At 45.7% G+C, this 27,322-nt stretch overlaps 1 protein-coding gene and 1 long non-coding RNA gene across 2 annotated transcripts in view; one reads left to right on the top strand and one right to left on the bottom strand.

Annotated features, from left to right (window-relative positions):
• Positions 1-27,322, bottom strand: part of Pde11a (phosphodiesterase 11A) — a 324,698-nt gene that overhangs the window by 55,195 nt on the left and 242,181 nt on the right. Inside the window, exons 13-15 of the mRNA XM_060390423.1 lie at positions 20,430-20,539; positions 12,193-12,283; positions 8,761-8,861 (exon numbers count right to left, since the gene is read on the bottom strand). Coding sequence (XP_060246406.1) covers positions 8,761-8,861; positions 12,193-12,283; positions 20,430-20,539 — 302 coding nt within the window. The remainder of the gene's footprint in view (positions 1-8,760; positions 8,862-12,192; positions 12,284-20,429; positions 20,540-27,322) is intronic.
• LOC132655932 (uncharacterized) lies at positions 348-24,263 on the top strand. Its single transcript, XR_009593899.1, has 3 exons — positions 348-428; positions 22,017-22,206; positions 24,017-24,263. It is a non-coding gene; the product is annotated as an uncharacterized LOC132655932 (long non-coding RNA).

Here is a 27,322-nt window from a genome sequence, read left to right as displayed (position 1 = left end):
GCTGATAGTATGAGTAAAATCAGCAAGTTACAGTCAAAGGACAATAGTTCTCCTAAGTGTTGAAAATGTTGGGAGCTGAGGCAACTCAAAGCCTACAGATAATCACAACCACGGGGCAAACACGCACCTTGATGGAGTGTGATGGAAGTTTTGGGTTCTTTGTACACTCAGTTACAGTATGTAAATATGCTTTTGTTTCAATCTCAAGTGTGGGGTTTTAGTTGGGCTTTAGTTTGTTCACAGCTGATAACTGTCTTGTTTGGGGTGTGGCTCTTGTCATCTGGTAGCAGCCTTCCTCATGTGGCATGGAGAAGGGAGTGGCCTACGACTCTGATGGATATGAGAGTCTAGAAAGAGAAAGTGGCCTGTGGTGAGTGGCAGTTTGGAGAGACCAGAGACGGACAGTGTGGCAGTTTGGAGCAAACATGGTGAGAAATGCTTCGGGGCGAAGCAGCTTGGAGGAGATCGCTGGCTGCCTTTACTATTTTTTTCTTTTCTTTTCTTTTTTTTAATTTTAATTTTATTTTTATATTAATCACAGGTTGTTTGCTTTGTATCCCAGCCGTAGCCCCCTCCTTTATTCCTTCCCAATCCCACTCTCCCTCCCTTATCTCCTCCCTGACCCTTTCCAAGTCCACTGCTAGGGGAGGTCCTCCTCCCCTTCCATCTGACCCTAGCTTATTAGGTATCTTCAGGACTGGCTGCCATGTCCTCCTTTGTGGCCTAGTAAGACTGTTCCTCCCTTGGGGGGGGGGGATAAAGGAGCCAGTCATTGAGTTCATGTCAGAAATAGTTCCTGTTCCCCTTACTAGGGAACCCACTTGGTTACTGAGCTACCATGAGCTACATCCGAGCAGGGGTTCTAGGTTATAACCATACATGGTCCTTGGTTGGAGAAACTATCTCATAGAGGGCCCCCAGATTGGTATACAGCCTTAAAAACCCATCTACCCTAAATAGCCAGGAGAAGTTAAGAGGTCTGTGCCCCCTCTTCTCACTAACTTCTCTCCCCTCCGTAGGGTTGGGATGTTGGAAAGGAGGTAGAGGCCTAAACACCCCAAGTAAAGTGGAGTTTAAAAAGGGCGGAGCTTGCTCCCGTCACTCTCTGCGGTGATAGCAGAGCTGTGTATGTGGCTGTGTCCTTCTCCTCTTTCCCATGGGGATCTGGATTCCTAATGGCGAGAGTCACATGTCACCTCCCTACAGATTCTTGATGGGAAGCATGATGCTGGCATAAAGAAAGCATCAGGGTCGGAACTTCCCGGTTTTTGTTCCATCATCGTATCATGGCAAAGGGGGATATGTATGTGAGTTGTCTAAAGACAGTTTGAAATATGTCAGGAACCACTGAAAACCTTTCCTATCAACCTACCACAGACCTTCTGCCTTAACCTTAGAAGAGCTCCCATGGGCTAACTCATCTGGCTGTGTTAAAACACAAGAAAGACAGTGATGGGTTAACCTCCATTGGTCACTAACATCTTACTGCTCACCAGTGTCCCCTTTCCAATCCTGTGACTGGCTGAGTGCAGGCAGCTGTGGAAGTTTAATACACAGAACACAAACACTCACCGAACGATGGATGAGTGAACATTTCTGTTTGAATAGCAGCAGCAATACTTGTTTAATCCACACTATATATTTTAATAATTATCTTGATATTATAGTAATTTTTTTCAAAGGAAGGTTAAACTATTATTCTAAACAATCTAAAATAATTTAGCACATATGACTGTCACCAGATGTTTTTGAAACAAACTACTTACTGCAACCCTTTGGAAGGTCAATGGCAAAGGAACCATTCATTTGGGCATTTCCCATAGTTGCTGATGAAGGCTGTATGTACTCGGGGCCTGAGAACTCCTACAACTGTCTCTGGTCCCACGTGTGCGGACTCCAAGTATGTGAGGGCCCATAAGCTCTGCACAGCTCAGCAGGGGCAGGAGTTGTGGTATTGGTGGCCCTAGCAATAACTGGAGAAAGATAAAGCCAAGAGGACACAGGTGACAACTATGACCAGTTCTTGAGGTCCAGTTATCATTGGCTCTTCGGTTCTTACTGCAAAAAAAAAACAAAAATAAGAAAATAAAAAAGTTATGTTGGAATTGACCAAACTATAAAGGAAAAAGAAAGTCACTCTAGAAATGCTTTATCAAGAGCCAGCTACATGACTCGTGAGAGTCTTTCACTTAGCCTCCCCTCTCTGCCTTGGTTTCCTTGTTAGGAATTTGAGTTTGGACATTTGGCTCAGGCCCATTTGCCAGGGGCCCAGTGCCCGCCAATGGAGCTTGCCTATGGGGAAAAGCTCTGATAATTTAAAACACTTTATAAAAAAGAAATCATTCCGCCAGGAACTTTGCAAAATACACACAGTGAAAGATGTCACTAGGGGTGGGCAGAGAGAGGGAGAGATCTGCAATCACAAATGTTAAAACATCAGAGATGTCACCGATGCCCTGTGATGTTTGGACTGTTTCTATCCAACAAAGACACGCTTTTACTACTCCTGCAGTTAGTGGTGAAAACTGCAGGTGATGTGTCCCCTGTCCATACTTAGGAGCTTTGCACACACATGGCTACAGAGGTCCAGTGCTTCAGGGGAGGATTGCTACCATTATTTTGCTAAATGGACATAGAATCCCTCTGGGTGGTGGAGTACTAGTTGGCCTTGTACCTCTTGAGTTTGAAACTCAGGCGTGTCTGCACTGGAGCTGCTGCTGTCACTAACGCCTAAGCGCTTCCAGGATGGAGCCTTAGTTTCCTTTCATTACTCTTAAACTACTAAATAGATAACTGCAGAGAGAATGGCAGAAGGATGAGACACATTAGAACCCAACTGCCTGTTGAAATCCCAGATGTACCACTAAACGCTGGAAGCAGTTTGCTGAAGCTCCCCAGTTCTCAGTTTCCCCATTCATGCTATGCAGTGAACAAGATTATCTGTATCTAATGGGCTGACAGGATGGCTCAGGGGGTAAAGGAGAATGGTGCCGAGCCTGATCATCTGAGTCTAATTTTTTGGACCCACCTAGTGGAAGGAGAGAACTGACTACATCACGTTGTTCTTCGACCTCCTGCGTGCACCATCGCGTGTACACACCCACAGAGACACACGCACACACACAAAACAACTGAAAATGCAACGAGAGTCTGTTTCTCAGAGGACTACCCGTCTCCTCAGACTGCTGCTAGAATTAAACAGGCCATGTGTGTGCAAAGCTCCTAAGTATGGACAGGGGACACATCACCTGCAGTTTTCACCACTAACTGCAGGAGTAGTAAAAGCGTGTCTTTGTTGGATAGAAACAGTCCAAACATCACAGGGCATCGGTGACATCTCTGATGTTTTAACATTTGTGATTGCAGATCTCTCCCTCTCTCTGCCCACCCCTAGTGACATCTTTCACTGTGTGTATTTTGCAAAGTTCCTGGCGGAATGATTTCTTTTTTATAAAGTGTTTTAAATTATCAGAGCTTTTCCCCATAGGCAAGCTCCATTGGCGGGCACTGGGCCCCTGGCAAATGGGCCTGAGCCAAATGTCCAAACTCAAATTCCTAACAAGGAAACCAAGGCAGAGAGGGGAGGCTAAGTGAAAGACTCTCACGAGTCATGTAGCTGGCTCTTGATAAAGCATTTCTAGAGTGACTTTCTTTTTCCTTTATAGTTTGGTCAATTCCAACATAACTTTTTTATTTTCTTATTTTTGTTTTTTTTTTGCAGTAAGAACCGAAGAGCCAATGATAACTGGACCTCAAGAACTGGTCATAGTTGTCACCTGTGTCCTCTTGGCTTTATCTTTCTCCAGTTATTGCTAGGGCCACCAATACCACAACTCCTGCCCCTGCTGAGCTGTGCAGAGCTTATGGGCCCTCACATACTTGGAGTCCGCACACGTGGGACCAGAGACAGTTGTAGGAGTTCTCAGGCCCCGAGTACATACAGCCTGGAGGTGCACAGGAGTTTGTAAGCCTCAGGGCAAATGTGGGTTCGTGGGGATGGAGGCTGGAGGCCAATTAGAGACTTCTCAAATGGTCCCTTCAAGATGGTCCCTAGCTGACCACTGTGGTGACCAACAGGGGCACATCCTCCAAAGTCTTCCCTGTCCCAGCCCTTTATCTTCAGTGTTGTTTGCAAAGTTAAACTAGATGCATGCAGGCCTTTGCCCCCAACTGTGTTTCAGGCAAGAGCTTAGGGGACCCAATTAGTTATTCAGTTAAACTGATTGGCATTCACTAGGTTGGATCAGCGTTGCTATAGAATGTACTATGATTCAGACAAAACTGTTTCTTGATTCATCTACCAGAGAAGGAATGTGGTGGCTGTGGGAAGTCCAGACTCAAATTTTGCCAAAAATTTGCTTTTGTGACCCAAGCTATCCCATTCAACCATTAGTGCCTGATCCGCCAAGCAGATGAGGTCAAGTGGATGACATCATCTCTGACATGTCTTCCAGCTCCTTACTTGTACGCTGGTGAAATATAAGCAGCCATGTAACTACGTATATAGTAGCTGTTCCTCCCTCATCAACCTGAGGGATTGTTTGGGCTGAAAATATGGCCACATTTTCATGCAGCTTTAGGCCGGCATGCAGACTAGTCCTCTGGAGGTCTAGATTAGAGAATGAGCTATTCAGAACCTCAAAAACAATAATGCTGACAGAAGGAGAGCAAGACAGCTTCTGTGGGAGTCAGCAAACATTAGCAGGGGCTGCAGCGTTAAGATAAGAACAGAGTAATGAGCAAAGGACTCGCAACCAACTTCCTCGGCTGCATTCCAGCGGTCATTCCTGACTCCTCACATCCCTAACAGAGCTTGATAAATGGACACCGAATGCTGAGGGTGTTTTTTTCTTTGTTTTTCCCTCTTTTGTCCCCTTAGGAGTTACTTGAAAACTTGGTTTAGAAAATGCTTCTGCTTTGAGAAAAATAACACAAGATAGTGCAAGTGCCGGGAAACAAAAGCATCATGACATGGGTTCTTCGTGAATCCTAAATCCAGGAGCATCAGTGTAGAAAAAGAGGCGGCAGTGAAGTGAAGGCAGCCCAAGGGCCGCAGAGCGTGTGAAACAAGTAGAGTGTAAAGCAAATGATGTTGTTGGTGTCACCACCCACAAGACATTTAATATATGTAACGTAAGTCACTGCCATTGCACACACAAAGGAAGGCATCTCAGAGGAAACGATGTGTTTGGTGGCATATAGCTAGTCAGTGGCAGAGCCTGGGGCTCTTAAAGGAAGACGTTTTTATTTTAGTTAAGGTTTGTATTTGTCAGGCTAGGGGAATAGCAAAGTACTTATCACACAAGCAAGAGAATATGAGAGTCACCCCCATGTCCAGAAACTAGGCGCGCCTTTTCCTCCTACAGGGTTGCCTTGTCCAGCCTCGATGTGGTGTGTATGTGTCTGTGTATGTGTATATCTGTATGTCTGTGTCTGTGTATGTGCCTGTGTGTGTTCTGGAGATCAAACCCAGGCAGTCAGTTATAGCAGCAAGTATCTTTACCCGCTGAGCCATCTCCCTGTCACATGTGTAACCTTTTGTATTTGTTAAATGGAAAATGGGCCATGTGGGTAACAAGTTTAAGCGCTCTAAATGGCACAAGAAACAGTCTCACCCTGCTGCCCTTACTCTGTCGACTGAACTTCCCAGAGCTTTCACGTGTTTTCCTTTTAATCATCATGGTGTTATTCAGAGCTTTCCTCTTCATGCTTCCTCATGTTATTTCCGGAAGAAGGCTGTTATTGTTTAATGGATACAGCCTCTGACTTCCTCGAGGGTATTAACAACTGCCTTTTCTCTATATTACTTTTTTTTTCTTCTTAGCCTCTGTTTTTCATTAGAGGAACATAAAACCGCTCTGATCTTTGGTTGCCTGTTTGTGTGTCACATTCAGAAATTAAAGGCTAATTTGGATGTGTGTGTGTATATGAGAGAGAGAGGGAGAGAGAGAAAATGACTCACTAAATAAAAGAAAGTCCAGTTAAATTTGAGTTTTAGATAAAAATTGTACCTAAGTATATTTCCAAATTTAATGGGTAAACACAGACACATACACACCCATACACACACACAGGCACACTTCGGTTGTTTGTTATTACTTTGAGGCTGACAGCTTTGGGTGTGTGGCTCATAGACCCCTTAAGTTCAGAGTGACTGGGTTCTGGGCTTTCATTTGAGAAAATCCAGAGTCTTGATCTAGCCCATCAAACTCCTTTATCTGAGACCTGCTTCTTTTTCCCACCCTGCACTTCTCCCCAGAACTCCTCTTTTCATTTCTCTGGCTTTTTTCCAGAGAGACACACAAGCTGGCTTGCCTGGTCATGGGGGGTGGCAGAAAGGAATTTAAACTCTGGCTGATATCATTCACAGCCTTTACTCCATCCACTGTTCCATGGAATAATCTAACAGCAAGATTCAGTAATAAATGCCTGTGGCATGGTCTGCCCACTTTCCACCCAACACCCTCTCCACTATTAATAGGGCTCCATGACTATCCAGAGCAAAGTCTTGCTTTCCCTACCTACCTTGATGCTATTAATAGTGGAGAAAGGAAGCCTGGGTCCATGAGGCCTTCAGTAGCTCCTGTACCACCAGCAGGCTGCGGGTCTCTGGACTTCGTTTATATAATGGAGAAATTGTTGCTTTGGGTTGCCTATTTCCTACTGTTGGACCTAATTATAATTATATAATTATAATTGATGCAGTGTGAAGGTACAGCAAGACTTCAAAGAGAAAGTGGTAGAAAAGACAAAAAACAAACAAACAAACAAACAAAAAACCAGTTCAGGGAGATGATGAAGCAGGGGTGGGGATGGGATTCTCTGAAGGAATGACGATATGATTCTTGTATAAAAGACATACCACTGTTTCAAAGGATAGTATGTAGTCAGGTATGACCAGTGTAGACAGATACTCTAGGGGGAGAAATGGAAGACAATAGTGCAAAGAAAAAGTGGGGCCAGAGAGATGGCGCAGTGGTTCAAAGTGCGCTGTTCAGGCAGAAGACCTGGGTGAGGTTTCCAGCACCCATGTCTGGTGGCTCACAACTGCCTGTAACTCCAGGTCCAGAGAATCTGACACTCTCTTCTCGTCTCCGTGGGCACAACACTCATGCCCACCCATATATGCATATAATTTAAAAATAAAATCTTTTTTTAAAAATGAAAAGTATAGAGGAAGCTATGAGGAAGGTTTTTTGATAGTCAAGCTAAAAAGTTTCCGTGAATACCGTGTGGATGGAAGTTGGGTGTGTGTGTTTGCAATGCAGGGAGTTAGAATGGAGCTTCACAGGCCCGCCCAACTGGAGGAGACCTGCGTGGGACAGCAAAGACGCGGGGTCATGAAGAGGATCTCAGTAGAGAGAGCAGAGCATGGGTGACAGGACTCAGAGGAAGAAGGCTTAGAAACCCACAGAGGATTTGGGGAAAGCACCTGTGCAGAGGAATGTTAATTCAGAACATGGCTGCGCTGGCAAGAGAGCACATCCAAAGACCTTCAAGGTCTGAGTGACCCGGCTGGAATACAGACACAACTTTAATCCAGGAAACAGAGGCAAGCAGATCTGAGTTTTAGGTAAAGAAAAGCATAGGTCCAGACACGGTGGTGAATGCTTTTAATCCCAAACAATGACAGTAAAGTTAGTTTGTAGAAGAAAGCACCCATGTTTGAAAGTGAAAGAAGCAGTGACAAATCAGAGAAAGTCTTGACAGAATAGGATATGGCCAACTCTCAGGAGAAGAGAAAGGAAAGGGAAGCTACTTAAGGGGCAATGAAGAGACAGAGGAGGCAGTTTTTGTTTGTTTGTTTGTTTGTTTGTTGTTTTACAGGGTAGTAATAGACAGGTTATGGAGAGAGAGAACTCAGGTTAATATGGAACAAGCCAGAGAATGAGAAGGAGCCAGAAGATTAGAATAGATTGCTTGAGTTAGTTTGAGGCCGAGCAGAGCAACTCAGGGGCTGAGAGAAAAGCCAGATTGAATAAGTCAGCTGGGAGAGGCGTTTGAGGTAGAACAGCTGAGTTGAACCGGCCAGTGATGAGCTCAGAAAGAACAAGAAAGGGTGAGCTTATTAAGCAGTAATCCTCAGAGGCTGAAAACATTCTTGGCCTAGATTAGACTGTATGGAGGCTAGAAGCTTCCAGGACTAGGCCTAGGTTTACAGAAGAAGAAAGTAAGCCTCTGAGCCAACAAATGAAACAGGTGAATAAAAGTTACTTTTACATACTGGGTGCTGGGAGAGAAGAGTAGAACTGGGCAGTGAGACTTCAGTAAGAGTTCCTGTAAAGAAAGCTAGAAAAGACCGGCAGTCTTTGGTGACCACTGACAGGACAATTCTGGTAGAACATGGGGCCTGACCCTGCTGTTCAAAGTACAAACTGGAGATGGGAGGGGTAAGGAACACAGATTCAGGTTTCTTGTCACCCTTCCATCATGGATATTGTCCACGCCCATCATCGCCATTGCAGAGACAGACAACACGTGAAAACAGCTGTCCTCGGCAGCATGTGAAATGGCATGACCAGCGCTCAGCCCCAGAGTCATGAGAGCTCAAGGCGGCTCACCAACCATAAGAAGGACTTTAGACTTGTCACCGTAGCCACAAATCCTTGCGGTGTGCACACTGTCACAATGGACTTCGTTTAGATAAGGGAGACTCTGATAGCAAGGCTGGAATAATATACAACATTCAGTACGGACCCAGAATTTCATGAAAGACAGTGTTAGTGTCCGTTTGCTAAACAGACAGGTGCCAATACCTACTCAAAGTACAGCGTGAGGTCCGTGGCTAGTATCGACTGCTTCAGGAGCTGCATGAGGTCGCTGTAGTCCTTGGAGGACAAGTTAGCAAAGATGTTGTGACCCTGAAACGAGAAGGAACACCACAAACAACACCGTCAAATCCGTAGTTGATAACTGTGTGGTTTCCCTACATTAAACAGAGGACATACACACAATTTAAAGTTTTAAGTGAAAAGTTTTCATTTTTATTTCTGTTGATGTGTGTATGTGTGTGTGGATGGATGTGTGGGTTTACGTGAGTGTATGTGGGTGCCTCGGAGACCAGAGGAGGGCGTCAGATTTGCCAAAGCTGGAGTGACAGGTGGTTGTGAGGTACCTGGCTTGAGTGCTGGGACCTGAACTCAGGTCCTCCGGAAAAGTAGCAAACACCCTTAACCGCAGGCCCTTGCTCCAGCCCAAAGCTTAACAAAGCTTTTACAGATGCAAACAGAGGTCCTGGCAGACAGCACGGCCAGAAAGTGAGTTCCTTCTGGGGAGGCCGAACAAGGAGTACTTTCTTGTCTGTCCCGTGTGGCAGGGAACTGGGAAAATGTGTGGGCCTGTGTTCTAACAGATCCGGAAGTACATAGCGGGGGAGTGGACTAAACATTTGGGAATGTTTCTGGTCCAAAAAGAAATACTACTTCTACTACGACGATGCACTTAGCTGGCATTCTTGAAACCCTTGCTGGTGTGACAAGCAACTTTGAGGGGGAGCAAAGGTCATGAGACCTCAGTAGGGGAAGATTTAGACAGTGGAAGCTTTGGGATCAAATAGAGACATTTTGGATGGTCGTGACTGGCAGGGACACTTGTAACATTTAATGGGAGAGGCCAGAGATGTGGCGAAACAGCCTGCAGGGCACAGGAGGGGCCGAAGAGCTCCCTCCCCTGCTGGACCGACCTCACTGTCGTGCGCTCCGATGAAGCGTGGGCTCAAGAGCTAGGATGAAGGAGCCATCGTTCGGACTCTGATGAAGTCCTTTACCAAACAAAGACTGCAGAGCGGCTCTGCCCCCATGCCCTGGAAAGCATTCTTCCCTCCAGAGGCAGACTCACTTGGCAGCCCGGCTGCTCGTTAGGAAGGCGGGGAACCCCCCAGCGGTGAGACTGCCATCGACTCTGGGTTCTTGCCAAGCCAGGGCTTCTTTTACCTGCTTTTCTTAGCATGAAATATGAACTCATAAGCGCGTGGCCTGGGAACTGGACCAATTTGAAGCTAGGATTGAGAGCCAGAAAATGGTAGGGAAGGAAAGGGGCAAATGGCTTCTCGAGAATAAACTATTCTCCGTGAGAGGTGAATTAATTCATCCGGGGAACCAGAATATCAATTAGCAATTTCACTTTAATCAAGCGCTAGTTGGTGAGCCACTTTGCCGAGCTAATTCATTTCACTGGGTGAACCCTCCTCTCCTGGACCACAGGCTGTCGGTCCCACCTGGGACTGGGTCCAGCAGTGATCGTAATTTTCAAGGGCATGCTTTCAGGCCTTTGTTCAGCGATTACAAGGACAAAGAATCCAAGCAGAGCTAGACCCTGGTGTTGCCCAGGTTTTTTTTCTATTTCACCCAGGTTTTTCTTCTATTTCACCTGAGCGTCACCTCATGGAACAGTTACAAGCAAGTATTCTGAAGCCTGGGGAAAAGTAGTTCGAAGCTTTGAGGGAAATGGTCGTCTGGTTTCAGCAACGTGTCACCCGCTGGAGGCAAGACAACCTTAGGAGTGAGTCAGAGTAAAAGTTTGCATTTAGACAGGAGAACTCACCCACTCTTGAAGGGCCTGGTTATTTTGTGACCTGCCTTTTACTGCTTGCTTCTAAAGGACATGGTAAACAGTATTGTTCTTTGTGAGTTCAAAGCCAGCCAAATCAGCTTTAATTTACAGAAGTTAGATTGCAAGTATTTTGCATATCATTAAGTACCTTGCATATTACCAAATATGCAAACTGACCTTGACCAGCACCTTAAGGTTTGATCTCTGAGTGGAAAATGAGTCTCTCACCAATATTACTTTCACTCCAGGCTTAGGGAACCAGCAAGCACAGCATGGATGGATGGGAGACCCAGGGTGTGGAGGGTGAAAGGTCTGGAGGCGTCAAGCCCTCTAGCCCCTGCACATCTGTGTAAATTGGAAAGTGGGACCGTGGTAGCATCTGCCTTCCTGATGGTAGAATGGAGTGGTTGTGGGACCCAGAGGCGTGGAGCCTGCTTCCACTTTCACTGCTCATTATCACTCGGAAGCAGCTGGAGTGGAGGCTGACCAATGGGTCATGTTTAGATGCTGCAAGCCTAAGGCAGCTGACTGTTCGTGACCCCCACCATTACAAAGGTGAGGCTTTCTGGGGTCAGAGGTAGGGACTCATCACATTTGCCAGAAAAGCCAAGCAAACCAAAGGCCTGCTATCTCTACCTACTCCACGGCTCTCGGCGAACATGGGGCTTTTATAGTCCAGATCCATAGTGCACAGGAAGCCTGCTCCGTCAGTTCCCAGGGCCTTACCTAGGAGCATTGTTCCTAAATGAGGAAACAGCATGTCTGGCTGCAGGCTGCCTTGCCCTATTCCCTGCTCAGGCTTGGGAGTGGTGGGTCTCTTTTTTGAGGTGATATTACAAAAGACACACTTTCTCCGGATAGTCTAGAGGAAAAAAAGACCCTCCAAATTTAGTGCTGCCATTCCAGTGAGGTAGGGGCGTAATGACGATAATAACAATGATAATTAATGGCAAAGCTAGAGAGCTGATAAATAACAGGGGATAGATGATCCTTTCCTGGCCTGAAAAATAAAAAAACAAAACAGTCTGTATGCCTTCAAATAATTAACCGTCTCCCTGGTGAGTAAAAAACTCAGGTTCCGCAGCCAGGGTCAGCCAGTGGTTTCTGTTTTTCTCTGCAGAGAGAGAGAAGTCAACACTCCAATGCCATCTAAGTCCCATGTTGCTGCAGGAAGCAAAATAAGGCTTTAGCCCTGGCCTCGAGGTTAGTGGTCATCTCTCACTTTCAAATGTGGTCCTACCCTCCACCCCCCAAAAAATCTAAGTTTCACTATCAAAGCTTGGCCCTTACTGTTTCCACACTCTCTTTCCATGGCATTGAGTTTCCCAAAATGGGGAAGCTGGGCCACTCAGGAATAAATCTTCTCCTCGGTAGGCTCTGTCCTTTAACGAAAATCAAGGTGATGCTCTGTTAACAACCGCTACCAGCAAGTGAAGAGGCAAAACCTCCAGTGACGCCAACTGGGTCAGCTGGGGAAGGCCCGGAACAAGGCCCCTGACGTGTGATAGGTTCGCCAAAGGCAACGCGGTCTGGGTTTAACTTAAACACAGCCTCTTCTGCGGCTCTGGACTCGGCACAGCGCAGAGAGAACAGGATTGTTTAGTTGGCCTTCTTAGAGGGGAGACGCAGAGCTGGTCGTACCTCACTCTGAAGGATCATCACGGCATGGTTAAAATGGTGGTGCTCCAAGGTCGCCGAGGTCCCGTAGAGCTGGGCCAGTGCTGAGTCACTCCTGAAAGAGAACGGAAGGCTCAGTAGGCATGGCCCTTCACCTTACTGCTTCCCGTACCCGCTCTTTGCACTACGCTGCTTTGGGTGGTGGACAACCAGCAAGTGCATTCTAGGTAACATGCAGCTCTTAAGCAAACTCTTCCAGAACTTTCCATTTGTTGATGGACGCTACGAATGGCATACAGTGAATGAGGCACAGGCCTAGACTTTGATGAGTTGACAGGCTGGTGAGAGATGAGATGTGACCACGAGAAAATGAGAAAAGTAAAACGTGTAGCAACAGGACAGACCCCAAGTGTTGCGGGCGAGTGTGCGTGTGTATGTGTGCGTGTGTATGTGTGTGTGCATGTACCTGGGTGTACGTGTGGTATGTATGTGTATATATGTGTATGTGTGTGTGCATGCAAGCGTGTTATAACTTTTGGCCCTGAGACCCGTGTAGGCTTCATGAACTAAGCCTTACATGTCTCTGAGTGTGCACAGAAACTTTCTCATATCATAAGTGCTTGACTCTCCACTGGAAAAGATTTGGAGAATATTCTTCAGTCTTCCTTATTTACTCTGCGTATGTTTTAACAACCTTCTGTTAGAGTCTGCTCACCCAAGGTCCCCATCATATCTTGGTGTAGAAGACTAGAGAATTCCTCCCATCTGAAGTCTCAGCTCTTCCTTCGCTTTGGGCAATTGCTTGACTTTGAGGCTCAGTTTCTTTGTCTCTGAAATCATGCTGTACGTCTGCCTCATCTGTTGTTTATGAGACTACAATAAAATGCTTGAAAGTGCCTGTCATAGTGCCAGATAGGGAGCGGATAGGCACTTACATTAATTATTAACAGATAATTAAAACACACAGACATTTCCATCTTAAATGAAGAAAATGTTCATTGAGACCTGGGGGGATCATAGAAGAGCCTAGCCCTCAACAGTGCCAGTCCAGCAAAGAACTTTTTAAAGGAGGTCCAACAGTTCATTTCCAACTGTTACTTTGTAATAAGCTTTGGAGCACGTTAGGGGTCAAAAGAGATCCAGGGAATCAAAGAACCATTTTAGGACTCAGTTGCGGATTCATCCAGGTCCTGGTTTTTCATGCTGCCTTATTGCAGGGAGCTTACGGGAGGACTGGAAGGACAGTCAGGCTTTAACTTGCAAAGGCTGGAGATTGCCAGCTCATAGCCTGCCCTGCTGGTGTGAGAAGAAAAGCCTGTATATAAGAAGGGTTTCAATCCCAAGATGCCTTGCACCTCTAACATGAAGCAAGCCAAGGCCACCATCGTTTTCTGGGGTCCAGAGTATCTGTGGCCCCTGGAGAGTCAGCACTGCTGCATACTGGGAGATGCGGCAAGGTCAGGTTGAGGAGAGGTGTTAGTGAAGGAGGGAACTAGAGTTTAGTCAGGTGTCTGTTACTTCCATAAGCCTGGCCCAGGCTCACTACAGCATCTGAGAAGGGAACAAAGGTCAGGCTAATCTTACTGATAGGTTAACAGTTAAAGTCAGTTGTCATCTGTCTTGGAAACACACATGATATGATGTTGGAATTCATTCATCCATTCATGTATGCATGGATTCATGTACCTATCATTAATGTAACCAACAAGCACTGATGATTATTATATTGTCAGGTTCCAGGCACATGAAATACAGATGTGTAATCCATGGATCCTACCTTCAGGAGGCTCACAGTCTTCCAGATTCATGTAGAATACTTGCTCTGACCAATACTAAAATACTCAGCTTCTTATAGGCAAGGAGCTGTCTTAGCATCCAGAGGATGGATGCTAAATTACTGGTACTAACTTCAGTAGAGTCACTGAAGCAATTTTTCTGTTTCCTACAGACCCCTGATTTGTATGACTGTATATAGTTCCGACCAGTACTTCTAAGACTTCCAAACCTCTGACTGCTTTCTTTCCTGGCCAAGGCTCACCTGGAAGTCTGTCTGCCCATGCCCTTATGTCCTCACATGCTGTGAATGTCCTAGGATCTCTGAGAACAAAAGCCAGTTTAAAAGAAAAACAGAAAATAAGCATGATGGCAGAAGATAAACCCATCTGTCAGGATAAATGTTGCTCAATAAACATTCTACAGACTATTACTTCTTTGAAATGCCAAAAGATAGGAGGAGCTGAAGTAAAAAGGGTTCCAGCGTCAAATAACTTGGAGAAACGCTGGCTTTGAAAGTTCAAGCCACTTATTAAAGGGTTCCCCGGGGGCAGCAATATGTGAAAACACGCACTGTGGTTCTACAGGGAGGGCATGATATGGAGCCGTGTGTGCTCTTTCCTGATCATAAGGCCATTCCTAAAGAGCTCTCGTCTTTCATGTAAAACACTGCATGAATATATATGCTCCTACTTTTTAAATGAAAAATATCTTCCATCGGCCATATGAGAAGATTGACTTGAACACCGCATCTCATTTTGATTGTCTGTGGCAAATATATCTATCCTATCACTGGCTTTGGGCACATACCCCATAGTTGCAGAAATATGGTCATATGTATGTACGTGCATATGTGCTTGCATACATGGTGTAAGGGAAGAGAGAGAGGGGAAGCGTGGTAATTTCTAAATGTGACTGTTTCTGAGATGCATTATAGCTTGGATCACCCCAGACAGAGTCTTTCTTAGACTGGCAGTACACAGAGGGGAAAGGTGCTAAAAGGCAAAGGCGGAAGTTCTGTTTCCACACGCGTTCATCGCTTCGTGCAGACACCGCAAGCCCGGGCACACCACGGTACCCCTTCCTCACACCCTGGAGATGCACATTCTTTGAGAGAAGAGAATTAATGGCAGTGTGCAGCCGTGGCTTCGAGGAAACTTTAAGAAGGCAAACTATGAAAGGTAATTAGGAAGCCGGGAGGTGGTGAGGACTGGGATTAGGTTGTCAGGGCAGATTAATGCGCCCTAGTATTTCACTTCTGGGACCTGGCCGAAAGCGACAAGATGGGTTTTCATTCCCAAGAAATGAGTGTAAGAGATTATGCTAGAAATGAATAGGAGGGGTCTCCTAGGAGAATATACTACAAAGCTGGGCCGTACTGATATTTAATCATCAGGGGCAGCTGCAATAGAGAGGGGGATGAGTGAGCAGTGCTGTCCCCGGAGAACAGAGGGAAGAGCAATTTCAGAGCACTGTGGTATTGGTGGCCTCTCTATTGATCATTCACTGCACGCACTCCAATACTTAAAAATTAAAGATAAAATATGAAAATGCAAAGGTTCACTTATCAGAAAGGCTAAGAGTATAAATCAAATTGGTGCTCTAACTAAAGTCACACTTCTTTAGTGTAGAGGCATTTTGCATTTTATATAGTAATTTGTCCCTTGCTAAAAGTCTCCTGTTTTTCCTTTTTATAGCTTTATACGTGGCAAAAAGGAAGCCTAAGCTTTGCCATCTAATAACTGTGGCATGTAAGTTCCACTGCCAAAGTCACCTAAAAGTTTGGGTTTAGACTATGAAAAGTTCAAAAGAAGGGCTTGTCTGATGCACCTTTTACCTCTCTCAGAACGCCTAGAACAAGGCCTTGGACATAGAAAACACTATTATTGAAGAACGGGAAGAGATTACAGGTTTCTTCCTATGGATGTTAAACCATGGTACACTCCCTGAATAAATCTTATCCTAATCGCTAAAGAATGTGCTAAGTCTCTTCCGACATTCACTGTCAAGTGGACTCTGAAGTGAGGTCAAATTGTCAATAGTGTTCTGAATCCAAGCATGACTTTGCGGGGTGGTAGCAGGGCCAATGGACATCTATGAGCTGCGAAACTGGGTGCGAGAGGACATCTCTACCACCGTAGAACACGTAGAGTGGATGGTGGGATTGGAGCATACACAAGCATCTCATGTCGGTGACTTATGACTCACCTGACAACTCTGAACATTGCTCACCCACGGGCAGCTGACCTGAGAGGTGGGGGCATTCACTCCCGCTTTTGAAAGATTAAGATACTGATTGGTATGAAAGGTTTAGCTCAGTTCCACAACGATTACAGCACTGTATTTTGAGTTGCTGGATATCAGGATATATTTTAGGTTTCTAAGGCTTATCTGGAAAAACTGAAAGAGCAGTATCAAGAGTCCAAGATGGATGTAAAAAGTCAAAGAAAACATTGAAGAGTTAAAAAATGGTTTTTTGTTTGTTTTGGAATCAGAGAGCCCAGATCTGATTGCCATTACACCACGTTTTGGTTGGTAAATTTGGACAAGCTGTAAAATGGAGACAAAACTTATATACAGAAGTACGGGTGAGGGCTTAGCAGAGTTAAGGAGCAAATTATCATTTTCCTTGTCTCCGGTCTGGTATTTGCAAGAAACAAAAATGTGAAACAATGAGTTTTTTTCAGGAAGAGGCTAGGTTAAAGGACAGGGGAACCCTGATTCGGGTGTAGGAATGGCTGCATGCCCCAGAAGTAGGAAAAGTAATGGGAGAGACAGGATTGAAGGCTGTTTGTTTTTTTTCCCCTCACTTTCTCTACACTTCATGTCTCTCTGGCCATCATCTTCCTCCCGCACTCCTTTCTTGTTTCTCTCATCTACTCTGTGTGGAGACAGCATCTGTTCTCCCAGCAGCGGCTGCAAGTCTGCGAGGAGCCACAGCTCAGCTCTCTACAGCTGGCGGGTGCAGTGTCGTGAGCATGCGCAGCCCTGTCTGTTGGTCTGTCTTTGGTTAGGGGTGGGCTCCTGGTCTAATCTGCTGAGGGGTGAATGTCGAGGAGGGTGGCCCCGTTCAGTGTGACACACAGGCTGGCTGTGGAGGGTCAGGAGCGCTGCGCCGTCGCGCGTGCCACTCTTCGAAGAATTACCCGCAGAGCTCGTTCTTGACTCACAGACACAATTCTAACTAGTTAGCTACTCTTTCTGCATCAGTGGCGATGTGGTAGGGGGCTGGGAAGAAGGTCCTGGAGGAAAACATACTGACAGTATACAGTTGGCACAGAAAAGAGGAGGTTTTTTTTTGTTTTTTTTGTTTTTTTTTTTTTTATCAGGAAATTCAGACAATCTTTAAATAAGAAACAGTCAAACGGCACACATGGTGTGCACATTAATAGGCTTCAAGCCTTGTGTTTATTTATTTATATTTATTTATAGCCTTGCATTTAAAGGCTATGTTTCACCATCTGCATCTGTAAAAGGGCACATTTATTTAAAAATCCAGAGACTCGATGAGAAGGTCTATAAAAAACAACATACGATTGTTTCTGGCCCTGTGGGGTGGCAGGCCCTGAAGAGGAGGAGGAGGGGATACATCTGAAAGTCAGCAATTCAAATGGAGCAAGGTGCATATTTTTGGAAAGACATTGTCAAAGCACTATGAAGGCGTGAAACAACGACAAGGGGAGTGTGCATCAGGGTGGAACCCTGGAAGTGATGTGTTCAGAAGAGCTGTGGCGAAAAGGGGCAGAAGGGCATTTCTGAAGGGGGAAACAGAGCAATGGCCACCAGAGAGACGTGAGCTAGCAGGGCCTCACTGAGACCAAGTCCCTTCTGTCTGGGATGAATGGATGGGTAAGTCAGTGCTAAGCCAGAGAAATAAGCCAGAGTCTGATATAAAGGAGCCTTACGGGGATAAACTAAGGAATATAAATATCTAAAATTCACAGGAGGCTGAGGATGAAGCAGGAGAGTGACATGAACACCTTTGTGCATGAGAAAAGATTTTTCAGAGTACCAAGCAGGTAGAGAAGGACTGGGCTTTCTTTCTTTCTTTTTTTTCTTTTCTTTTTTCTTATAAGATTTATCATGTATACGATATTTTGCCTGCATGTATGCCTATATACCAGAAGAGAGCACAAGATCTCATTATAGATGGTTATGAGCCACCATGTGGTTGCTAGGAATTGAACTCAGGACCTCTGGAGGAACAGCCAGTGCCCTTAACCTCTGAGCCACCTCGCCAGCTCAAGAGCTGGGATTTCTGTTGCAGCATCAGAAGAGATAAAAAAAAAAAAAAAAAAAAAAAAAGCAGAAGTTGCTCCAAGATGAGATGGTTTGATGGGATGACACTGAGGCTGCCAAGAGGCACGGATAAAGGGGGAAAATAAAAACGAGAGAACTCTGGGTCTTTATGCAGGATGTTCTTCCAACAGCTGGTAGGAGTACCTGGGGACAAGCACATGTGAATTATGGCTCTGAGATGCAGCTCAGGAGTAGATGGGTGGAGGCCTTGCACAGGAGAGCAATGGGGGGACACAAGGAGAGAGGCCTTGAGGCAAACTGAGAAGAAAAGCTACACAGATAGATAAATGTCTTTTGTGAGGAAAAAGTGAAGAGAAGTTTAGGAAGGAGGCAGTAAGAAAATACAACCCATGGCATGCAGGGCCAAGAATGGAGGGTATGGTAAAGGGTACAACAGCTTTGGAAATTGAGGCCATTGAGGACAGCTTTCCTTATGAGATGGGGCTCAAAAGCCCTGTGCAAAGGCAGGGGTTGGAGGAAGCAAAGACAACCAGCAGCACAGATGCCTTTCTGAGAAGCTTGCCTAGGAAGGAAGGAAGGAAACAGAACAGTCGCTATAAAGACAAGTGGAGGGTGAAGGTGGATTTTTCAAGATGGAGCAGAAGTGTTCCTGTTAACGAGATGCAAAGCACCCATAGCAGGAAGATGTAGATGCAGGGAGGGAGATTGATGGGGACGAGTCCCACAGGAGAGAGGCAGGAAAGGTCCAGAGGTGGCAGGATTGGCCTCAGACGTGGGAAAGACAGCGTTTTCATTGAGATAGGAGGGAAAGAAGAAAGGATGGGAGGGACAGATAAGTGTGTAGGTGGCAGGGGAGGAAATTGAGAGAGTTCTGGATTGATGGCCTCAATTTTCTCCGTGAGGTAGGAGGCAAGGTGATGTGTATATGGTGTGAGGAGGCAGTGGGGCTTAGGGACGGGGAACACCCGGGAATGTAACTGTGAGAGCAATGCCGGCTGAGCTGGTGGAGCACGCGCAGAGATTGGCATGGCGTCCGGAGCCCACAGCTGAGCTGAGGAAGGCGTACATCTATCGTGACGCAAGCTCGCATAACTGTGGTATTTCCTCCCAGGGCTTTGACAAGTCTAGACAGGGCAGCAAGAAATTGAATTGTCAGAGTGAGCTAAGGCTGGGTGCTTGCAGGCTGAATGTCATAGAAGTTTAAGAGGGTTAAGGAACTGTTAGACACTGGGTATGGAGGAGGAAAGCTTGAAGCGGTGGGCTATAGGAGGAAGGACGGAGAGAAGGACGCGTGGTCAAAACAGTTTGCTAGACTAGCCCAAACACAAGGGCCCAAGACACCAATGTCTGACTCAGGAGGTGGTTCGGGGAATAGAAGAAATGACAGGCTGGGAGCACTTGGTTCACTGACAGTGGGTCGTTGGAGTTTTAGCTAGTGGAGGTCTACCTTCTCTGAGAACTTTGAAATCTGTCATTTGAGAGCTAATCCCGCATCTCTACAGAAGCCTGTCTCACTGTTTCCATCTGAAACATCTCCTCCACACTCCCTGACCATCTTCACAGATACCTAGTTCAAAGAGCATTAAAACCTGACCCCACTGCAAGAGTCCTGACGCCTGTATTTCTAACACGCCTATGTCCTATGGCCCTTACCACAACACGAGCCACCAAGACGTGGCTTTCTGGGGACAACTTATCTGTCCAACTTATCCGGGGACAGACTGGTCTACCTCGTGACTTCTGTGCAGGGTGAACAGTCGCGTACCCATCCCTGTGTCTATGAGATTCCTTTGTCTGTTTCCATCTTTTCATGGGACTAGGAATGGGAAGAGCAAGGCAATCTTTATCTCGTTAATCTTCCTGAGCCCATTTTTATTCTAATCATCTCAAAACCACATTTGAGTGTAGCGGGTCCAAGCAGCTTGTCATGAGATGGAGGCAGATGGGCTGAAAGTGAACGGATAGGACTTTGAAAACCTGAACTGTGCTCTCTGCCTGAGGTCAGCAGAGGCAGACCAAACCAACAAGCATGACATGAAGGGCAAATTTGCAATTAAAAGAAGAATGGGGAATTATAAAGATGGATGGGCCCCCTGACATGCATGCCCAAGCCTGCGTGGCCTTGGCCTCTGATGCCAGAAATTAATGCTTCACTCTTTAGCGCTGGTCACCTTTGGCTCTGAACAGAAAGGCAAATGCATTAAAATCACAACAATTAGAACACTTACTTAGCTTGGAAGGCATTGTTGGTTCCCCTGTGGTCGAGGTCATGACACAGGCATCCCACAATCACCGCTAAAATTTCCACCTCGGTCAGAATCTCTTGAAACCCAGCCGTCTGGGAAGAAGGGACAATGGCAAGTCAGTGCCAGGGGCAGGGAGACTGGGGAAACTCAGTTGGCTGAACAGCCGTCGGCTGGTCTCATGCCCACATCATTTAAGGAAGTGGTTAATTGTCACCCTCTTAGCTGACACTGTGTCGAGTGGTCAGTTGCTTGGCCTAAGGGCCCCGCAGGTGGGGGCTGCCGTCACACCAGGGCAAAGGTCAGCCTGTTCCATCCCCATTTTTCTTTTAGAGCTTGTGCTCTCCACACCGACAGTTTGGGAAAGGTCCAGAGTGAAATGTGTTTCGCCATTGCACACAGTATGATAAGTATCGCATTTGGAAGTAGGGGGACACGAAGGGACATTCAAAGTTGAACAGTTCTATCTCCTAGCTGTTACTCAAATGAGAGTAAACAAACACAGCCAAACACAGCCAAACCGCCCTTCATAATAAATGGAGGAATAGAGAAGCACTCAAATTACTTCTTGATGTTATTCTAGAATTATAAATCCCTTAATCCATACCAGGCTGATGGACAGTTGAAATGCATACAGGTAAGTACTGAAAGCTGAGGGTTAAATGGTTTCCCGGGACTGATAATCAAGGGCAGTCTTTGTTTCTGATCCCGGTTGCTGCCTGAGCTGCATGGCTGGGGCGTAATTCCTGCTGAGAGCAGTTGGGCATCATAATGGGCACAAGAACAGTACCAATTCTCTGGCTCCAGGGGCCCTTTCATTAGTTGGGAGGAGAAAGCACATCTTTGGGAGAAAGAGCCCCTCCATCCGAGGCTTTTACTGCCCCTCCCTCTTGCAGCGCAAGTCTCCCGTTCCACTGCTTATTAAATTCTGTATCACAGGGTAGGAGGAGGAGAGGGAGCTTGAAATGACTTTTCATGCATGTTTCTCCTCCACAAATCTCACATCACAGCCTAGTACCTGTAAGCCTCTTATAGGGCAATGAAAACCTTTTTTTTTTAATTAGTTGTGGTTTTATCACAGAAATAACTGAGCAACAGATTCCCATATTGGCAATTTTGTTTCTCAAAAACTGACTCGGTTCCTTGGCTAGATTGGAAATACATATGACGTCACTTACACAAGAAATAAAAATGTTAATAAACTGCCTGGGGCTATTGCCAAAGTCATCGCCAAAGCTTTCGCGCACCCTTCATTTTAAAACTTGTTGGATATCAGTTTTTGTTTCTTTTTATTACCTGTAATAGTTTTCTAAGAAACCTAAAGCCAAACTTCTGCAGTCCTACATTATTCCTACTTTCCGATGCCTAAAGGCAACCAAATTCACTTGTTTACCTAACTTGGTGACATCACTACCAAATACGTACGTTTTAGCACTTGATTATTCACCAAATATTTACACAGGCATCCCTATGTTTCCATAAACTCTCTCAGGAGTTTCCACTTGCTTAGCTTACTTAATGCTTTCTTTACCAGTCTTATGAGATAACAGCTATTATTATCCCTATTTACAGATGAGGAAATCGAGTCACAGAGAGGCTCCATCCTGTGCCTCACAGCTGCCGCAGGGCAGAGGGGACCACATTCCTACATCCTTCCCCAGTGGGCCTTGAGACATTGGTGGTGTGGTGGCAAATGACAGGTGACGGTCCCTGCACCTCCCCTCCATTCCCAGCGTCACCCATGCCCAGAGCTGATCACCCTGTAAGTTCTGCCCTGCTGACTAATACACTATGACTCTTTTCTTTAATACTTTTATTTCCTGGAGTTCAGATTTCTTTTAAACATCTAGACCTTTCCGTATCCTTCATGACTTTAAAAAAAAAAATCTATCAAACAATTTTGAAGAGAACAAAAAGTCTCACACTCATGTGATCTTTTGTGTCCGTGGGGTCGTCAGGTCCAGTTTGTCCCCTCTCTGGCCTTCCACTTTTCCCACCGGGGGATGGTCTCTTCTCTCTTGCAACCTATGCTTTCCCGTGTCCCTTTATTGGGTAGCCACTTGTTCCAAGGCTTTGAGCGGTTGGTGTGAGGGGCCTTTATTCTATTCTCACACCCAACTGCTAGTTTGCCTAACTAGTCTAGGGGCAAATAATTTCTCTCAGGGTTCTCAAACACTAATTACTTTGTTGTCTGGTTTGTAAAGTTGCTTTTGGGCAGAATATGCCATTTTTAATTCCTAATACTTTCTGTGTTAGGTTGCCTGCTTCCAAACGTCCTCTCTATTGCTAGTGTTTAGTAAGCTCGTGAATATATAATTGGTGCAGGATTTTCTTGCCATTCTGTTCACATTCGAAGTCTAATCTGCAGGCTCTGCTTCTCCAGTGCATGGCTCCTCAAATCTTTTTGTTGTTGTTTTCTTCAGCACGGTTTAAGTTACACTTGCTTATTTAACCTTTACACAGGTGTCTACGCATGGACGAGCCGTAGGGTGAGCAGGGAGGGCACTTTCAGGAGTCTGCTCTCTTATTCCACCGCGTGGCTGTGGGAGACCTAACTCAAGTTGTCAGGCGTGGCACCTTTCCCTGCTGAGCTGTCTCAGCAGCCCCTCAGCACACTTCCCAATAGGTTGAACATCGATTCAAAAAAGATCTTTTAAAGATCTTTTTTCTTCCATCTCCTGTGCAGACTATTCTTCTTTCTTTCCATGAGTTTTAAATTTATAAGCATTTTCCTGCTCTTTTTCTAATACCGTATTGTTCTTCTCCCACAGATGTGTGATCTCTTTTCCTACCTCTCTGAAGAAGTTAACATTTCTGATATGTTCTTTTGTCCCTTTGAACTGCCTGTGTTCTCTGAGCTCTTTCTTTGTGTTCTCCCAAAAGTCTTTGGCTGACCATCCACACTCACAAGCGACGTGATCTGAGGCTCAGCCTACACACCAGGGCAGTGCCTGCCTAGTGCCAGGCGTTGCTGTAGGCTGACCAGACGTCTGTCTTTTGGTGGAGGCCCCCAAATGCTAGATCTGACCTCATGTCTGCCGACTCTCGAATCTGCCGCCTAGAACAGTGAAAATGCTGAAACAAAGGATGAGCTGTGGCTTTCCCATGATTCTCTGCTCTCCACAGGTACCCTTTCCTGCTGTCCGCCAGGATGGTGCTTCCTGCACAGGTTAGGGAGAGAACAAGGCCTCCGCTATGTAGGAGAGATGGGGACTCACTGTTTCCTTATCCATCCACTGTATTCTATTCTGCCTCTAGCTCCCGAGCCGTGGCAGATCTGGGGAAACTGTTGTCATGCCTGCCCCTTCTCCCTCCATCTTTGCCCTGAAGGTGGAGGGCTGGAGCTTGTTCTTTGCTTCTAAGTTTTAAACTATCATTTTCTCCCTTTGTTTTATTTATTTATTTATTTATTTATTTTGGTTTTGTATTTTCCCAATAGCCTTTTATTTCCTCCTTCTTTTGAAATTCAGCACCTGGCTCTGAAATGATTTATATCACAGACACTTTTGAGAATTTAGTGAGATACACAAACTCTCTTTCTATAAACTCTAATGATTTCATATCACTCCAAGGCTGTGGCGCTCACGTGTGAACCCTCAGAATAAAGAACCCTCGAAGTTCGGCAGACATGCGCTCCACGAGGCACGTTTACCTCTCCCGATGGTGGTACCTGAGTTACTGAGGCAGCACCTCGCTCCTGACTGTGATTTAAAGCTGCCTGGTAAACGGTTTCTGAGAGTCATCAGGCCTGAAAAGTGTCCACCTGCCACTAAGTTTCTATTTGCTCCTTCCCGCGCTCATCCATCTTTCTTCGGTGTCATCCACTCAGACCTTCGTTTACCCATATTGAGCAGAAAAGCTCAGCTGCCTGCTGAAGATCAGATACTTTCAGAAAGAAAGCAGAGCGGCAGGGGGAGAATGTCCTGATGGATTCATTTCTTGACTCTGGCTTATTACTTTATTTTCAAATAAAAGTATGTCTTTCCTCAATAATTATGGGGTTTATTGACCTTTGTGTTAATATATCTTATTGCTCACCTTCTCTCATGATGTATATCAGAAATATGAACAATAAATACAATATGTCTAAGTGGAGAACCAGTGCATAGAACCAGTCCTCAAGTCCCTGAGAAAAGCCTTCTGGGCAGGCCTCCGGTGAGTGGCAGGCCTTCCAGGCGCTGGCGTGTTTTCTGGGATGACTCGTCCCTCCGTCCTATAGCATACAACAGAGAAGCCTTTAAACTACCCGAGCGAGCAAGAGTCCTTCTCATGTTCAGCTGTCTGTAGAGCAAGGAAGGCAAGACTGTCACAGACAAAGAACGTGGCTTGCCGTGAGCGTCTGCTCAATTCAAACAGTTGTTGGGTTTCAACAGCAGCAGTGTCTGCCTGAGGTGGAGCTCGGGAGCAGCAGTTAATGACTTTCCAGGTACTTGCTGTGAGGGAGCAACTGGTCTGTTTGAGAACACAGGTGTGGGGAAACACTCACAGTTATTAATACTGTCACGGTGCCCGGTGTATGGCGCACACGCTTCTAAACACGTCAGCTTCATGAGCCCTTACAAGGACCTCTCAGCACATACTCTTCTTAGCTTCCTTTCTAACACATGTATCACTACCAGGCCATTTGACATTTCTCAGTCTGAACTTGCCTCTGTTGCACCAAGATCAACCTGGTAACGTACAGCATTTTACAAATGAGGATCAATAGAAAGCAAAGATCTGGCAGCAGAGAGGGAACAGTCCATTTTTATAAAATGTCTAATACATGTACAGGAGAGAGTCTACTGGATATACACCAGGAGGCTGTAATCAAACCACAAAAACTCCACTCTGTGTCAAAAAAATCTACAGAGAACATTTATTTATTAAAGTTTATATGCCCTGCGTGTTTTCAGAGCTTTTCAAAAAGAACATTTTATTTGTAATTTCAAAAGGTTTTGGACATGATCATTTTTTTAAGTTATAATAGAAAATAAAGAATGAGGTAGCTTATGCTGAATTGAAAAATTCAAACATTTTTGTAACCAAACTATTCCAGGCTTGAAGGAAATAGTGACATTCTGAAAAGTATCCGAACACTTAGAAAACTTAGTATTTGTAGCAGCCTAGGCCAAAGGCGGAGTGTAGCAGAGATCACGGCCGAGGTCTCTGCCTTTCTTTCCATGCTGCATGTACAGCCCGCTCATGCTGAGAACCTGGCTACTGGATAGCTGGGTCTGTGGAGATTCTGCATCACGCAAGGAGAGCATGATGGCCGAAATGGCTGGCCGTCTTTGCGTTTGGAGACAGCACGTCACGAATTGCATGTTTGTCATGTCTGCAGCCCAGAAGGTGCCCAGTCCTGCAGAGTCACCCCGGTAGGAGGTCTCAGTCCAGCACTTTCTCCTTCTCTCAGACACAAGAGAAGCAGGTAATCCCTCCCAGGCCAGTCCAAGTGTTTTGAAAAGCAGGATGCTCCCAGGAAGTCCTGCCCTGATCCAATCAGCATGTTCTAGCTGAGATGGTTCGAGGCTTGAGTTTACAGGTCCCGTGAATGGCAGCAGTGAGGGAGCACTCAGCAAAAAGCGTGTGACTTCTCTTAGGTTTTAAATCCAGTGCACAAGGGCCAACATCACTATACTGAGCTGTGGCTTGGTACATTTCCACTTACTCTAGCCCCAGCGCTTTGAAAGTTTCTTTGTAGTACTCTACATAAGCTGCTTTGTCTTCTACACAGATGTCCGGAGGGCACTGTTGGTGGTTCATGGGGCTCTGCTAGGGCACCTCTAATGTGAGGAATCTGTCTGCAAGCCAGAGACCTCCCAACAGGCAGCCCTGGCTCTACAGGAAGGACACCTGTAGTGATACCTCCAATTATCACACATCTCAGATACGGGAGAGCCAGGACCATGTTTGGGCTCTAACTGCATTTACTGCAGGCCCTATGTGCTTCTGGTGGAATTCTTCTTCTTTGCTCCAAGAGGCAGTGGCAATGTCTCATTACAAAGCCCTAAGCACAGGCTGGTGAGTGACACACTCCAGTCAGCGATTTTAGGCAGAGGATTTTTCAAGTTGGATAGTAGCAGCGGACTTCTTTTGATAGCCAGCAGGGCTTCTGAGTAAGCCTAACAGCCTCCTGCCACAGCTGGCCCTGCTTTTCAAATGAGAGGTCCTTCTTTGACAGTCAGAGATCAAGTGTGGTGAAAACAGTAAAAGGAGAAGAGCAGCTGTCAGCCTTCGTCCTCAAAGGACAGGAAGGATCAGACTGTCACATCGACACTCTGCAGCCAGACTCTCTCCGTGTTAACTGTGGTGACTGCCGAGCACGTCAGCCTGTTGGGACCAGGATGTCCACAGCGGCTAGGGACTGCCATCAGCTGCGACATACCACCCTCTCCATGATCGTAGCACACCACACACCTCCATGCAAGTTTAGTTATTATCTGAGGGAGTGGGGTAGTTTTGGTCCTAGCTTTTCTTTCTTCTGAAGACGAATGTAGCCAAGCATTTATTTGGCATTAATAAAGTATTATTGATTTAAGCACACAATGATTCTCCCTACCAAGCTCAGGGCTGGTGGACTGAGTCTATCCCCAAACGACTTTCTTCTGCATCCGGGGAGTCTAGTACATACTTAGTATCAGATCCTGAACTCAAGATGTGTTTGGGGCAAATGGTGATTATTGCATCCAAATAACGCTGCAAATGCTCACCTAGGCAAGTCACAGAAGGGAGAAGTATCAAAACCCAACGATGTGTCTTGTAAGATCCTTGTGTTGAGTAGATCTTTAATGTATAAGTGAAGCATTTTTGATTGGTTTTCTCTATCATATTTAGTTATCTTTAACTGCTTCCAAGACTTAATGTTTAAATTATCACTGTATTATAAGATATTTTGG

This window comes from Meriones unguiculatus, chromosome 8, assembly GCF_030254825.1.
Source record: "Meriones unguiculatus strain TT.TT164.6M chromosome 8, Bangor_MerUng_6.1, whole genome shotgun sequence".
Lineage (NCBI taxonomy): Eukaryota > Metazoa > Chordata > Mammalia > Rodentia > Muridae > Meriones > Meriones unguiculatus.
The sequence above is the reverse complement of the archived record's forward strand: the minus strand, read 5'-3'. Positions and strand labels throughout refer to the sequence as shown.